The 16,560-nt window shown below is 48.2% G+C and overlaps 1 protein-coding gene across 2 annotated transcripts in view; it reads right to left on the bottom strand.

The window, feature by feature from the left end:
- The window catches only part of ANKRD33B (ankyrin repeat domain 33B), an 86,484-nt gene that overhangs the window by 27,408 nt on the left and 42,516 nt on the right, over window positions 1–16,560 (bottom strand). For both annotated transcript variants that reach the window (XM_082382610.1, XM_082382609.1), the window contains one exon: window positions 12,518–12,647. In XM_082382610.1, the coding sequence (XP_082238736.1) occupies window positions 12,518–12,647 (130 nt within the window). The remainder of the gene's footprint in view (window positions 1–12,517; window positions 12,648–16,560) is intronic.

Raw genomic sequence — 16,560 nt, 5'->3', positions numbered from 1 at the left:
CTCCTCCCAGGAGATGACACACCTCCTACTTCATAGAGAGAACTGAAACCACAAGGGAACCCCCTCAACTTTCCCCCATCAACCCCAAAACTTCCCCACATCCCTCCTAGTGAAAAGGAGGGTGTTTCTTCTCTTATTTAAAGATGCCAATCTCTCCTCCCCTTGCAGTGCTTTAAAGCCACTCCCCATCTACTTCTGGGGAATATATTTGTGCTACAAACTACTTCCTCTTTCTCTTCAACCTCTCCCGCCTTGCAAATTCATTCCCACCAGATTGTATTAACGGCCTAAATTCCTCACCTTGCCTTCTGCCACGTGGCTTCAAAGTTCTTCTGTCAAGAAGAACGTTGGCTCACAGGACATCTACAGGCATGATGCCAACAGAAGCTTGAAACACACTCACTGATGGGACTCGTTCTACACTTGTGCCTCAGCTATCTCCCTAAGAAGAACGTGCTAGGCTGATACAATGGTCCCAGGTAGAGGACGAGAGATGCACGGAGCAGAGCAGCCCTGGCTGAATGGTCCGGCTCACCCACAGACACACGAGCAAAGGCAGTCTAGATCAGCCGATCCCCAGCCCATCTGCAGATGCATCAACTATAAACATATTTTAAACTAGAGTTTGGGGGTTGTCATGCAGCAGTAAGCTGGTATATATGCTCAAGGGTCTCCCATCTTAAAATATATATGACTGCCTTAGTCCATTCAAGCTGCTGTAAGAAACTGCCATTGACTGAGTGGCTTAAACAACAAACATTTATTTCTCACAGTTCTGGAGGCTGGGAAGTTCAAGGTCAAGATGCCAGCAGATTCAGTGTCTGGTGAGAGCCCGCTTCCTGGTTCATAGGGTGTCTTCTTGCTGTGTCCTCACATGGAATAAGGGGTGAGGGAGCTCTCTGGAGTCTCTTGTATTAAAGCACTAACTCTATTCATGAGGGCTCCATCCTCATGACCTGATTACCTCCCCAAAGCCCCACCTCCTATTACCATCACTTGGGGATTAGGATTCAACATACTAATTTGGAGGGAAGACATAAACATCCAGTTCATTGCAGTGACCAACAGTAATCCCCATGAACCTGTCTTTGTATTCCTGCCACCCACCACCAATCATCTGACTCCTTTTCAGTCTAACTTCCAGAGTCTTATACTCTCACTCTTGCTACTTATACCCCCCACCAATTCTCCTGAAACCATCTTCCATCATTCCCCAATGACTGTCTTATAGCAATATCCAATGGTTACTAGTCAGTTCCCATCTTACTAGACATCTCCGTAGCATTTACCACTTGCTTGTTCCATCCTTTTTGAAACACTTTCTGCAAATGTCCTGATAGCTCACCCTTCTGCTTTTCTTCCTATCTCTCCGGCCACTCAATTTTCTTTGTGAATTCTGTTCTCTGCTTTCTGAAATGCCACTGTTCCTCAGATGTATGACTAAGCTCTTCTCATCCCCTACACTCTCCCTTGGTGATCCTATCCCCTCTCATGGATCAAGTTATCATCCTAAAACTTCCGGATCACTTATTGCTAGCTGATCTCTCTTTCTGAGTTTCTTACCTAAATATCTGTCTACTGGATATTTCATCTTGGGCATCCCACCAACAAATCAAACTCAACACATCAAAGCCAAAACATGTTTCTTCCAAACCTGCTCCTCCCACCCACATTCCTTATTCATTCCTTATTCATTCCTTATTCAATTCAATACCACCAATAACTGACAGAGGTGCCCAAGACAGAAATCTGGGCTTTCTCTTCAGCCCTCCCCTACCCCTTCCCCATCCAAGTATCCAAGGAATTCTGCCAATGCCACCTCTTAAACATCTTCCAAACCTGTCCGTGTTTCTCCATCCCCACTTCTAACCTGGATGAGGGCCACCACATCCTTCCTGGGGTCCACCCCTCTCCTACCTGGACTTCCTGGTCCGATTTCTGCCCCGTTCTCTACACTATCAGCAAGAAACTCTTCTGACCAACACAACTACTACTTAAAACCCTTCATGGTTTCTACTCTTTAGATGAAGTCTCAACTCTTTAATCAGCTAGCTCCTTTTTTATCTGACCCAGCTCTCTGAAGGGTAGCAGAATATGCCACCTCAAAACATGCAACTTTGACATAATTATTTTGAGCTGAAGGCAACTGAGAAGAAGCAATTACAAGAAAAGTTCCCTGCCCTCCCCCATTTGCCTAAAAGCAGGACATAAATTTTCTTATTTTATTCCTTTTTGTTTCCCCAGTTTTACTGACATATAATTAACATATATCACTGTGTTAAATTAAGGTGTACAGTATAATGATTTGACGTACATATATTGTGAAACATTACCACAGTAAGTTTAGTTAACATCCATCATCTCATATAGGTACCAAAAAGGGCAGGGGGGGATGGTTTTTCTTCTTCGTGATGAGAACTCTTCAAAAACTGCTTTCCCTTGTCCTGTCATTTCTCCACAAATGTATTGCTCTTTATGGAAGATGACATATAAGCCAGAGTTCTAAGCCACCTCCTTGAGTTATTCATTTTTCCCTGGGTGTCCCCCATTTATACACGTGTGTTTATAGATGTCTGGTCCTCTCTTGTTAGTCTCTTATTACAGGGGTCTCCGTTGGGAACCCAGAAGTGTAGAGAGGTTATTTTTCCTCCCCTATATCCCCTCTTCATCCTCAGCTCTTGCACCAATGCCCTTCTCCTCGACTCTTTAATCATAACTCTCTTTTTAATTCAGCCGTGTACCACGCTTTCTCTAATCTGGCGGCCTTTGCACCAGGCTAGTCCCCCGCCTGGTATACTCTTTCTTTGCTTTCTACCCAATTACCTGATGAGCCTTCCCTTCCACTGGAAGCTCTGCCCTGGTCCCCCAAGCCTGGATTAGGCACCTGAACCATGATGCCTTCATGGTCCACATTTCCATGCGGTGGTGGATTCCCACAGCCACCACTCTTGCTCATAATTCCAAAACTTCCAACTGACTGCAAGCTCAATAAATATTTAGTAAGTAAAAAGGCAGAAGGATTCCTACTTCTCCCTTGAAAAAATTCACTTATCAAAAAGGTTGCTAATTTTCAAGCCATAACCCACATTAACTAAGATTACATGCCATCACAATTATTAATTCAACATGTAATTGGGTACCAATGATGGGCTAAACGTCTTGTTTATTCCTTTATTCAAGGAAAGGAAACAGACAATAAACCTGTGCAGACCTAAAAATGGAATTAGGATTGTCTAAACACTTGATTGGTCTGACACCAGGTACTCAAAATATACTTTTCCAAACCAGGCCAGTAGAGGGAACTGTTGATTGGAAATATCAGGTCCCAGCAGCACGGATGAAGAGAACAGATTCTTGGTCCCCATCCGGAGAACGGGAAAACGCACAAGGGGAGCAGGTGCGGGCAGCACAGACAGGCTTTCCTCTTGTCTGACTGAGAGGCAGGGCCAGCTGCTGCGAAGGAGGCGGCATTGCTGTGCCCAACCAGAAAGGCTCCAAAAACTGGAGTTTATGGGAAAAGGCGAGGCGATGCTGGGAAACCTCAGAGACGTGCCAAGTTCCAATGTACTTAAAACAGTGGAAACCGAGTAAAAGGAAAACACTTCAAAAATCCATACAAATCACAATGAAGTCAGACTAGAAATCGTGATCGGCTGTAGTGATAATAAAGATAAATACGATGAAGAGGCGTTGGCCTGCCTCAGGCCAAGTCACACATTCTCCTCTGAAGCGGGACCCTCCCCAAATCCAGTTCACAAGTCAGAACACACACAGGCAGCCTGAACCTGACAGCCACTCCCGGGAGCCTCACTGCTACCCTGTCCCCAGCAAACAAGTGACATGAATAATGCCAGGCTGGCTCTCAGTGCATTTCCTCCAAAATCTTAAAGATAAGTTCAAGGAATAACAAGTTTTCAGGATGCACCAGAGGTTACTTGTACTGCACCAGCTTGGTATTATCACCGGTTCAGAAAGACCCCTGCAGTTTTCTCACTTCACCTTACTCCTGCTCTTCTGTTCAAAGGGAAGAAGAAACGGAGAAAGTAAACACCTAACGCCACCCCCGGGGCATGTAATTCATTTCTCTGGTTATCCTACTTTATACTTTTGTTAGGGGAAGTAAGGTAGAGGTTGAAATTACTGGTTGAATGAGATTTAGGGATTATTTGAGGTTTTATTTTCATATATCCTCTCCATGGTAAAGGCCTAATTCAGATTCAGCTGTATCTTTATTCTGCGTAAGGACCTGAGGAGGTGAGACTTTGGAGAGAACACCAGACAGGCAGACCCAGGCATTTGCATCCTAATTTACACTCCCGACTCTCAGATGAGCTACACAGCTGCGATATCAAATAATATAAACATGTGGTCTCTTTACAGTTTTCCTTAACCACACAGATTCTACGGGGGACAAAGTTGACTGAGGTCACTCCACCGCCCTGGCCAGCGATTTGTTTTGCCTGGGGCAGGGTGTGTGATGCAACGCTGGCAGACGTAACTGAAGCTGTGCTGGAGGCTTCTGGAGATGTTTTCCCGTCTTAGAGAACAGAACACGGGCAGGGATTTGTTCCTCCTTCCTGAAGCCTCCTGTGTTGTAACGAGAAGCCACGCTGCTTGGAACTGCCAGGCCATCTTGGGACCATGAGGCAACAGGTCAAGAGCATTTCTGAGAAGCCGGCCCCAGGTCCTGACATCAGGAAGCCATGCAACGAAGCAACCCCCCAACTGTTGCCTTCAGACACATCATGTTGCAAGAGAAGACTGTTTCCTCATCGTTGAAGCTTGTTTTGTTGGGTATTCAGTAGATTGCACCCAAAAGCACCGTAGCAGATCCTAGGCTCCAATAAGAATCAGGGAAACACAAACAGCAAGCGAAGTCCATTTTGAGTTGACAAACTCTCAACCCTTGGGAACGTGGTGGGAAATATAAATTGGTACAGCTTTTCCTAAAGGCCACTTGGCAGGGGCTACGTAAATGTGCACATTTAAAAGGTGCGCGTCCTTTGATGAAGTGGCTGAGTTCTAAGAATCTATCCGTGCGTTTCTTCTCTTTCCTTCTCTGCCCAGCTCTGACCGCCACAGACCACACCTGCTGGGCTCCTCAGCCCTGAAGTCTCAGGTGTGACTGAGCAGGGGCCCGGTGGAAGGAGGGCGGGTATGAGTCCCCGTCCCCTGCCCGCCTCCCTCCTCGAGGGGCTCAGGTGTCCCAGGTCCCAGCTCCTGGGGGCAGCCCTCCCGGGCTCTCTCTCTCTCCAGGGCCTGCCCCTGAGCTCTGCCGCCACCTCTACGCGCAGTCCCCTTGCCCATTCCTCAGTCTAGACTCTGAGCGCACCTGCTGCACCACCTGTTTCCGGCCGGGGATGCTGACAGGTACGCCCTCCTCAGAGATGCGCCCCTCCTCCCCGCCCCGTCAACACAAAGGGCTCCACTCCACCGTGGTCTGAAACAGCCTCATTCAGAAACCCGTGCACACTAGACTTTAAATTTGGGAGATGGGGTTACGTGTGCCCTTGCCCGCCCTATAGACCCAGCACTTAGCACAGCCCTTGGATGTGAAGTGACTGCTGAATAAATATTTGTTTTAAAAGAGGATCTGGTATAGAATGGATGACCCATGGCTTACTGAACCATCTCAGTTACTGGACTCGGGGGACGTGGCCCCGAACACACCATCACTCAGGTGTGCCGCTGTAAGAGGCAGGGAAATCTCATATGCACAAGTCTACACGGAAAGATCTCCTAGATAGACGGAGTGAAAAAAATTAAAATCACAGTCTCTACAGAATTACCCCATTCACGTAAATAAAAGGTGCGTGCATACCCTTTGTGTTTAAAAGGAGAGAGAGTGAGTTCTGGAAACGTAACCAGCTGGAACGTGGTCAGTCAGTGAGAGAATTGGGGAGGGTGAAAAGGGACTTCTTTTTTTTATATAATAATACTTCTGTGGTGATTTTTCACTGTAAGCATGTATTACTAGACATCTTTTGGAATTAAGACATCATCAAATAAATAAAGCTGGTTATGGAATTGGATTAAAACGGGACAGCATTTGATTCTATCAGCTGAAAGCCCAAACAGCCTCTCTTTGGTAAAACAGTACATGGAAGTCATGAGCAGATGCTCAGTTGCTTTCCTTTATTCTCCCTTTGATTTAGTGACAGCTCTGTGTCCCACTGACATCTCACCCGGGTCCATGAACCACCCCACCCCACCCCCGGCTCTTATACCCACTGACAGGCGCCCTGGGTCACCATTCTGTATAGGAACATGTAAAGCCCCAGTTCTCAGAGTGAGGTCCCCAGACCAGCGGCATCAGCATCACCGGGGAACTCACTGAAAGGCACAGTCTCGAGCCCCACCCCAGACCTACACAATCCAGAACTCCAGGGGCAGGGCCCAGAAATCTGTGTTTTAACCAGATCTGGGTTAAAACATAGATTACCCACCTGTGGGTGACAGCGATCCCACTTGTAACCGAGCAGGACCCTATGAGGCCTTCACGGGACAGACCACCATCCCCCATGTCCTCTGCCTTCCTCTTGTTGGTAGAAAAACTTTAGCCTCGTAGGCCTCCCCCGAGTTCCAAAGAACAAACTTAATCAGAGAAGTGAGAAAATGCAGAAACAAAGGAAAACAGGCAAGCAAGACAAATTAATAATGGTTTAGCCATTAAACAAAGTCAAGGCCCTTGAGTTCCTCCTCAAGGGCTACAGATGATAGAATCTAAGCCATGTCCTTTGAGCTGTTTTGCAGATACTGAAGTGCCCACCAGGTGGGAGAAGTTAACTGCATGCTGCCCACAGGCAATGTAGACCCCCAGACGGGTCGGAACCAGAAGGTTGATGATGTTGACTCCCAGTTACTTCCCACCAGCCAATCAGAAGAATGTCCACGAGCTGATCACACACCCCCACAGCCCCCTCCCTCACCCTGTCTTTAAAAACCTCTCCCTGAAGGCCTCTGGGGAGTTCGGGCCTTTTAAACACTAACTGCCTGGACTCCTTGCTTGGTGCCTGCAATAAACGCTGCCCTGTCCTCCACCACACCTGGTGTCAGGACACTGGCTTTACTGCCTGCGGGCGAGTGGACCCAAGTTTGGTTCAGTAACAAGCTCAAGGCTGAGCACCAGGTTGTGCTCTCAGGGAGGGAAGCAGCCCCCTGAGGTCATGACCTCCACCTGCAGCAATAAGTTAGGGAAAAATTGCTTCCTTACATGGAGGCAATTAAGAGAAAGAAGGAAATGCTTTTTAATTGGACTTCTTTTAAAGTAGCACAAGAACCGTACTCCCCTCCTTCCCCTCCCCCTAAACAATTCAATCCTAAAGCTTTGGTGGGCAGAGCCAGGAAGTCTCCCCCACCCCCGAAGGCCTGGGTGGGTGTCCCAGGGCTCAGAGCCCCCGTGGAGGGAGCATGTGCCATGCAGAGGGTGGTTAAGAAACAGACACTACAGACAGAACTTGGACGAATAAGTCAATAGGCTGAGGATCGTGGAAGCCAGGAAAAAGAGAAAATACGTTACAATATTTTGTTTCTATAAAAGAAGATGGAAAAGAACTTATCTATGCTCCAGTCGTTAACAATGGTTATTACCTCTAGAAAGTAAAATGGGAAAGAACTAAGAGTGAGGAGCTAAGAGATCTTCACCCTTAAGTTTAATCGCTTTATGTGTTTAATTGCTTATGTGTTGTTTTTTCCCAAACATTGTGTATCGTTTTTTACAACCAGCTTATAAGAACATCAGCAAGGCTGAGTGGAGAAAGCACCCAGGACGGCCACCACGTTGCCAGCCTCCTGCACGACCCGGTCTGGGTCACATCCCCGCCCCCCTGCCACACCCTCACCTCTGGTACCCATATACTTAAACACACCCCAGCCATGTGAGTCCTGCCAACTGCCCTCCAGTCTAACTCTGTCTGGAGGGGAGGCTCCACCGGGGACCACCAGCGCTCTTGAGGTCACAGCAGGAGGGCCATGAACACAGGAGTCTTGTCCCCTGTCCCAGTTTCCCGCCCGTGACCAAAGCAACAGGGAGAAGCTTTATCGGTACTAGAAACCACAGAAGGACACCATCCACTGGCCAGAATTCCAGAAAGGAATTTCTGTCGGAGGCAGTGGAGATAGGAGCCAGCTGTAGGGAAGGATGGGGCATTACAGGGTTTTGTTTTTGTTTTTGTTTTTAACTTTTAATTTTATATTAGGGTATAGCAGATTAACAGTGTTGTGATAGTTTCAGGGGACTCAGCCATACATATACATGTATCCATTCTCCCCCAAACTCCCCTCCCATCCAAGCTACCACATAACATTGAGCAGAGTTCCCTGTGCTATACAGTAGGTCCTTGTTGGTTATCCATCTTAAACATAGCAGTGTGTACGTGTCAATCTCAAACTCCCTAACTATCCCTTCTCCCCCCCCGCCCCCCTGGTGGCTATAAGTTCGCTCTCTAAGTCTATGAGTCTGTGCATTACACGTGTCTGAGTAGACCTGGGGCAACTCCAGCAGTGCCCCAGGGAGAAAGGGGGGCTTCAGGGATGCACGGAGACCCCCTGATGCCATTTCCAACGCCCCAGGCACACGAGCCAAGCAGGAGACCCGAGGGGCTCCCACTCCCAGCTCCTGCGGCAGCAGAAACGACACCAGGTAGGGGTGTGTGGTGCTCAACCTTGGCCGGCACAGACCGCTGCCCCACCGCACTCCTGCAGCCCAGGGACGGGAGCCGCTGCTGGGACTGCCCTCAGCCCCGCCTGGATTTCTCCCTCTGCACCCCAGGCCTCAGACCCGGAGCCCGGAAAGCACACGGAGCCCTTTCCTTCTCCCTTTGCTGGGCCTCTCTCTAACCTTGAAAGGACCTGTGTCATCTTTGACTTACATAAACCAGTTCAGGGAAGCACAGGCTCTGCTTAAAGATGAGCGTTATGGACTAAACGTTGTATTCCTCCAAATTCCTATGTTGAAGCCCCAAGCCCCCAACGTGACTGTACTTGGAGATGGAGCCTTTGTGCGGGTAACTTAAGGTTAAATGAGGTCAGAAGAGTGGTGCCTGATCCAATGGGACTGGTGTCCTTATAAAAGGAGACACCAGAGACCTGGATCTTGCTCTCTCCACCGTGCAAGGACACAGCCGGAAGATGCCACATGCATGCCAGGAACCAAATGGCCCAGCAGTTTGACCTTGGACTTCCAGCCTCCAAAACTGTAAGAAATAAATTTCTGTTGTTTAAGCTCCCAATTTATGGTATTTTGGTAATAGGAGCCCAAACGGGTTAAGACGTTAGTATGCTCATGAAGAAGAAAGTAAATTTAACCCAATGAACAGCATAAAAAACAAACTAATGAAGAAATATGAAGCATTTCCACAGATCCTGGAGTAAAAGACAGAAAAGAAAAAAACAATGATGAGAGAAAGCTGTGACTTGAGGACCTAACCTACACCTAAGAGGGAACCCCAGAAAGCAAAAACAAAGCAAGGCAGATGCAGTGTTCAAAGAGATAACAGAAAAGTGTTCCCTGAAGTAAAAATATGCCTAATATAAGTCAAACACAGAGAGCAGGAATGGAAATATACGATAGTGACAGTTGGGGGTGTTTTTTGTTGGTGGTGGTTGGTTGGGTTCTTCTCAAGGATGGGGGGCAGGAGATCTTTATAGGCTGAGAAACAGGGTATCAACAAAGACAAAAATCAGGCTGGACTCAGACTATTCCTCTGCAACACGAAATTTTTTTTTTTTTTTAAAAAGCAAAAGACAAGTTGTTATTTTCTGAGTGAAAACAAAATAAAAATATTTTCAAATAGGCAAGAATTCAGAAAGCGCCTCATGGGTATTAAACCGCCACTAATATCCCTACACACATAAAGAGCTCTCGCGAATCAATAAGTAACCTTGCCTTCCTGTACTTTCTCATACTCCGGGATGAGACTCGTGCTCTCGTCCATGCCTTGGCTCTGCTGCCCAGGAACACCTGGCAACCCTTCTGTATTCCGGCAGGGACTGGAGTCTGGCGCTCCACACTTTCCTCCTGCAGTGAAGACCTCTTACTTAGATGGCTCAGCATTTCAAAGGCCTGGGGACCGAGTGGAGGCAACGTTTCTCCGACCACCTCTCCTTTCATGTACACCCCTCTGAGTTGGCGTTCCGAAGGCTGAAAGCCAGCCCAGACCCACCTCTGCCCTATGGCCCACCAACACAACCACCAGGACCGGAGCCTTCTGCCACTCGGCCTGTGCTCCTTCTCTGCTCTCTGAAACAGCCTCTGTGCCCACCAGGATCATCTCGCCCCTGTCACCACACACCCAGCCTCACGCCACTCAAATGCATTCCCTCGCATTGCATCTAGACCCTTGACGACCTGGTCCCCTGCCTCCTCATGGGGCCACCCCTCCCCCATCCTAGATGCACATGGTCCTTGGCTATTCCTAAGACATGCCGGGCTCCCTATTGGTCCTGAGGCTCTGCGGTGCATCAGCTGGCATGGCCTCCCTCTGACCTCTGCAATGCCCAGCTCAATGCCCACCCCGCCTCCACGACCCCTGTCCCAAACCACCAGGCTAGACGGGGTGTTCTCACGCCAAGGCTCCCAGCGCAGCCGTTCATCAGAGCCCCATCAGATGGCTATTTATCTGGACAATTACTCCAGGGCAGAAGTGCCCTTCACTTCACCACCCCTGCTCCCTGCCCAGGTTCTTGGCCAGTGGCGGGTAATGAGTGATAAGGTCACGGTCACTGACCGCCTCTCACAATATCCTTTCACTCTTTTGCTGTTCAGGACGTTGTGCACCTGGGCTTTCAAAGTCTGGAGTGCCTCCGTGGAGCGAAAGCTTCACGCCCTGACACCTGACGCGGTAGACGTGTGTGAGCACAGCCCTGACACCTGGCTAAGTGTGGGGGGTTTTCTGCCTTAGGCATCTCGATTGAAAAGCAGGTGAGCACACAGACTACTTCCCGTTACCGGGACGAAACTGCAAGATGCTGAGTCTCTGCTTCCCCTGGGCTCCGCAGTCACCCACGCTGGATTAGACACAGGGGCCTGTGATGCAACACAGGACAGGGAAGTCCCCCTTGGGTGGCAGCGGCAGAAATTCCCTTTCCAGAATCAACATGCTGTGTGGTTTGGGGCATTTTCTGCAGCGTCCCGGCCCTGAGTCTGGTTCTCAACAACTCTCAGCAACGGTGACCCACATTCTTTAATAAACAAACGCCTTTTCTTCCTCACTCAGCCGGAAGTAGCTTCTCTGCTGGAAACTGAGAACCTGAGTGATGCAATAGACGTAATCTTGAAGGCCAAGAATTTTGAAAGTGGGCAATTACAAACCCGGTTAGTACCACGGTTACAAAGGAAGTGCAGTTCTGAAGGGACAAGCACAGTTTCATGTTTGTCCCCAAAATGTCCGAGTACAATTGCAGAAGAGGAAAGCTGTGCACAGGGCACTTGGCAATGCTGGCGTAAGGACCACCTCTGGAGATGAACATCCCAGGACGAAGTTCACTTACCCTTTACAAGGCACTCTCACTACCAGCCTCACCTTGTTACACTGATACACTCTCCGCAAGAAGCCCCTGGTTTCCTTTACATCCCCAGGCCAAGTGCAAGGTTACCTCATAAACATGTCCACTTTTATACATCAACTGTCACTAGTGCCTCTTCCACTCATGAGTTCACCAGCATCTCCCGGATCCCGGGAGCACAGGGTTGGGTGCAGTGCTGTGGGGGAGGGGATGTGCAGCTGGCTTTCTGGTGCAGCTTTGTGTTCAAAGACTTCGTGCAGTTTCAGAGCTAGTTCTACCCCACACTGAGTCCTGCACTAGTGTGTAAACTGCACTTGGAACAGACAGCAGACCTGACTCCCTACTAGGTCTATTCCTTTCGCTCTCACCTTTGTGCTCTGTCCCCGGTTCTTAGTCATGCTGGCTCTGCACCTTTTGTAAAAGAATGTTGCCTATAGCCTGAAATATACAGGATAGCTCATTCTGGAGGCCCTGACCTTTAAAGGTGTAACACTTTTCCATTCACATAGAGATAAAAAGTTGCAAAACAGAAAACAACAATTGTCCTGTTGGAGGTTTATAGGAACATTGTGACCAGACCTGCTCAGACAGCTGCAAGAACAAAGGATTCTGGCAGGAAGAAGTTTCCAACAACCAGCCACACTCCCTCCCCTTTTAGTATAAAAGAAGCCTGAATTCTAACTCGCAGAAGATGGTTCTTTGGGACACTAGTCAACCTCCACCATCTTCTTGGTTTGCTGGTTTTCTGAATAAAGTCACTGTTCCTCGCCCTAACACCTCACCTCTGGGTTGACCGGCCTGTCATGCAGAGAGCGGTATGAGCTTGGACTCAGCAACACACTGTCCCAAACACACAAAAAGAATGTCACCCACCTTCAGCCCTTTCCTTGCCCCTCTTAGCAGTAAAGCACGACCTCCGATCAACTACATCCTTCTTCGGTCAGTCTCAGGAGCGAGGTCAAGTGCAGCCCCCAGCACCACTGCCTGGGAGGGAAGGGAAGCTGGGTCTTACCTGCCTGTGCAGCCGTGATCAGGGCCGTGTTGCCCTCGCTGTCCTGCCAGTTGACGTCAACGTGGGGGCAGTCTGCTAAGACCACCACAGTATCCACAAAGCCGTGGTAGCAGGCGACAATGAGGCCGGTCTAGAAATGAAGAGGGAAGCAGGTCAGAGGGGAAGAGCAAGCATCGCCACCCAGCGCCAGCGTGCCTCCCCTGCCCTGCTGGGCAGGACGGGCAGGAGAGAGGTGAGGACCCGGTCCCGGTTCTCAGCACCAGGTCAGAGCAGCTGGCCACGGTCCATTCGCAGGTGTGTGCCGAGCGCTGAGGAGTGAGGTGCTGTGCTTGGCAGCTTCGGGGACAAAGACCCCGCCCTCGGGGTGTTCGCATTCCATTCTAACGGGAGGAAGAGGCATCAACTACAGACCTAAGATGTAAATGTGTGATAAAGTAGACTGGGTCAGGGCAGTTGTGAGCCCCCGGGGCCACACGGCTCGGTCTGGAACAGGTGCCGGGGCGGGGTCACTGAGATGGGGCGCTGGGCACAGACCGAGGAGGTGGGGGAAGACGCCAAGGGGACCTGGAGGGGGAGGGGCAGGCAGAAGGCCACGCCCGGCTGCCCAGGGACCAGCCTGGAGGCTGGTGACCACAGGTGGCCTCAGTGGCCAGGGCAGGACTGGAGTTTGCTCTGAGCGAGATGGGAAACATTTGGGGCAGTCCGCTGTCAATAATCTGCATCCATTCTGGCTTCTGTGTGGAAAACAGACTAAGAGTGGAAGCAGGGAGACCGGGTGGGGCTGTGGTGACCCTCTTTCCTGGCACACAGCACCTAAAACCCGCAGAGTTCGGTTCTTTGCATGCTAACGGTATGACTCTTGGTGAGGGCGGGTGCTAGGTGGTTTCAGGATGGGGGCTGGTCTCTAGGAGAGCTTATTAGAAGGTTCGATCTTTAAGCTCCACGGCCCCTCCCACGCCTACTCTTACCTCGGGGGTGGGGAGGAGAGGGTGGAAAACTGAGTCCAAGGACTAATGGCCAATGACTTAATAGCTGAGCAAATCATGCCTATTTAATGAAACCCCCGTAACATCCTAAACAACGGGGTTCAGAGAGCTGCTGGGTTGGAGAACACACGGAGGTGCCGGGAGAGGGCGTGGAAGCCCCGCACCCCTCCCCCATGCCTGGTCCCATGCTTCTCTTCCATCTGGCTGTTTCTGAGTTACAGCCTTTATAATAAAGCAGCGGCAGGATGTAAAGCACTTTCCCAAGTTCTGTGACTCGTTCTAGCAAATTACTGAACCCGAGGAGGGGCTGCGGGAAACCCCAAATTTATAGCCGGTCAGGCAGAAGGTGGCCCGTGGGTCCTGCGACTGGCATCTGAGCTGGGGGCAGTCTTGGGGGACTGAGCCCTTAACCCATGGGGTCCTTGCTGACTCTAGATAGTGTGAGAATTGAATTGAATTGTTAGACACCCCGCTGGTGTCGGAGAATTGGAGAACTGGTGTGGAAAAACGACATGGATTTGGTGTCAGAGAAAACCCAAACGCTTGACATCAGGAAAAAAAAAACACCACAGGGTGTTTTTTTCTGCAGATGCTGGACAGGTGATGACAGTGGTCACCATGCACCAGGAAGCAGGACAAGAACCCGACGTGCTGGCACCCTGACCACAGATTTCTAGCCTCCAGAACTGTGAGAAATAAATTTCTGTTGTTAAGCTACCCATTTTATGGTGTTTTGTTATAGCATCCCAAGCTGATTAAGTCACCTTGTAACAAGGGATTCAGTGAGATACTAAAATTCAACACAGAGTAAGAATTCAAGATCCAGAGTTAATGATCAAGTGACTCTGAGCCCTGCCAGCTGCACCCACCAGCGCTCGGGGACGCAAACCTTAAGTTTAGGGCAATCCCACAGTGGCCCAGCTCTATTTTTACCAGATTTTTAATAAGAATGTAATTGTTCATGGAATGAGGAGAGGGCATGGGCAACCCCTCACGCTTATCTCAATAAGGTTCCTAGTTGCCCTCGCAATATATTAACTGTCAAATATTAGAATTTTTAAAGTTTTAGAGAATACCATTCATTTTTTAACACTGACACGCATACTGCAGCAAAGTGAACTGTATAATTCTGTGACTATAGTAAAGGCTATCTAATACCTTCCTGCTTGTGCATTCTTTGAAATAGGTCATTCTATCTAGAGAATGAAATGTTTCACAATAATTTAATTTTAAGGAGAAACAAGCATGGAGTCAGCCCAGGCAGGCTCTACTTCTAAGCTTTCAGTGTCTCTGATAACCAGAGGTCACTGCCACCAACACCTGCATCCTCCCAGCTAACTTGTCAGCTCACTGCTGCATAAATGGTCCAGAAAACTTGGGATTCCCCACATCGTAAATGCTGCAATCTCACTTTGAGTTTCTTTGGATGACAGTATTTCTCAAATATTCTACAATCATCTCCTGACTTATAAATGAGGCATGTTGTACAAAATATAGCCACTTCCTTTTTATATAATTCCACAAGGAGCTCATATTTACTACAGAAAAAAAATCCAGAAACATAGATTAGAAAAAAAATTTTCAATCCAGACACACAATCTCACACACACAAACACACACACACATACACACACACACTCTCACACTCTTAAAAAAAATTTTAAGCCAAAACACAGGATTATTTCCTATATGTTTGTCAGGAATATACAGCAACATCTACCAATAAAAGTAATTCTGTGTCAACATTTCCAGCGGCAGTTGGGTATCATGCATATTGCAGAATCTTAGTTATTTAATGGATCCCTACTCTTGGACTCTGAGATTTTTTTTCCTGTTTTTCTCTATTATGAGTCAAACCCGCAATGAAAATTCCTAGAGCTGAGGCTGTGTGCATATCATTTCTTATTCTCTCAGAGGACATTCTTAGAAGCTATATTTCTGGATTAAAGGCAAGAGTTATTTTGAAAGTTTTTTAACACATATTTCAAACCCGCCCTTCAGAAACATCTCAAAGGACATCTGCTTTCACCAAGCCTGCCACCCAGCCATTAATTATGGATTCCAGGGGACTCCCTGGCGGTCCAGTGGTTAGGACTCTGCACTTTGACTGCTGAGGGCCCAGGTTCAATGCCTGGTCAGGGAACTAAGATCCTGCAAGCCACGTGGTGTGGCAAAAAAAAAAAAAAAAAAAAGGATTCCGGGTTAAAAGGAAGACTTCCCTTTGGCAGGTAATAAATAAAGGGATGCTCTCCAGGGCTCCTGAAGTTCCTGGTTCTTTTGGAATCAGCCTCACCTCCACCTCTTCCTACCCCAATCAAAAGGGGGTCTGTTCTAGAACCACAGCCCCTTCCAGCCCCTAAGGTAAGCCTTCCCTAAATGTGAGTAAGCCCCTTCTGATGGTGGCTTTGGAAATCTTGGCATAACCTTAGGTCAGAAATGAAGATTATCAGGAAAAAAAAATAGATAATGCAATTTAAGGGCTCAGGATAAAATGGTATTGAACACAGAAGCAGTAGCTCTAGTCTCCACAGAGACTTCCATTACTACTAAAAATCATTACCCTTATCACCTATTTTCTGGGAATCTGTTCCAAACGGCTGACATTTCCATTTTTAAAACTAGTGTTTAGCTATAACTTAAACTCTGTTTTGGCTGGGTCATCTTGGTGCCCCCAACAAGAAGCTGGGAGGGGAGCTACAATCTTTAGCAACCCCTGACCATGGCCTCCCAAGACCATTCAACAAAGGACTTGTCACAAAGGAAAGTACTGTCCACCTGCCGAATCATCAGAAGCCCACTGGCACGTGGTTCCCTGAAGCCACAGACAGCTTATTTTTTAAATTACAAACAAAGCATTCATGAGAATAAAATATTATTATTATTTGGGGAAAAAAAGTAAGCTACCTACAAGTGGAAGCCCCCATTTAGAGGTCAGCTCGAAACTCTAGGCCCTCGAAATACAACCCTAATTTTCAAAGCCTACATACAGTGGAAAAGTCAGAGCAATGATAACAAAATAAAGTTGAGATGTTTCTGCTTAAAAATTGTAAGAATTTG

The sequence above is a fragment of the Balaenoptera borealis genome, assembly GCF_965194805.1.
Source record: "Balaenoptera borealis genome assembly, chromosome: 2".
In the NCBI taxonomy this organism is placed as follows: domain Eukaryota; kingdom Metazoa; phylum Chordata; class Mammalia; order Artiodactyla; family Balaenopteridae; genus Balaenoptera; species Balaenoptera borealis.
Note: the sequence above shows the minus strand (reverse complement) of the source record. Positions and strands in the feature narration are given on the sequence as shown.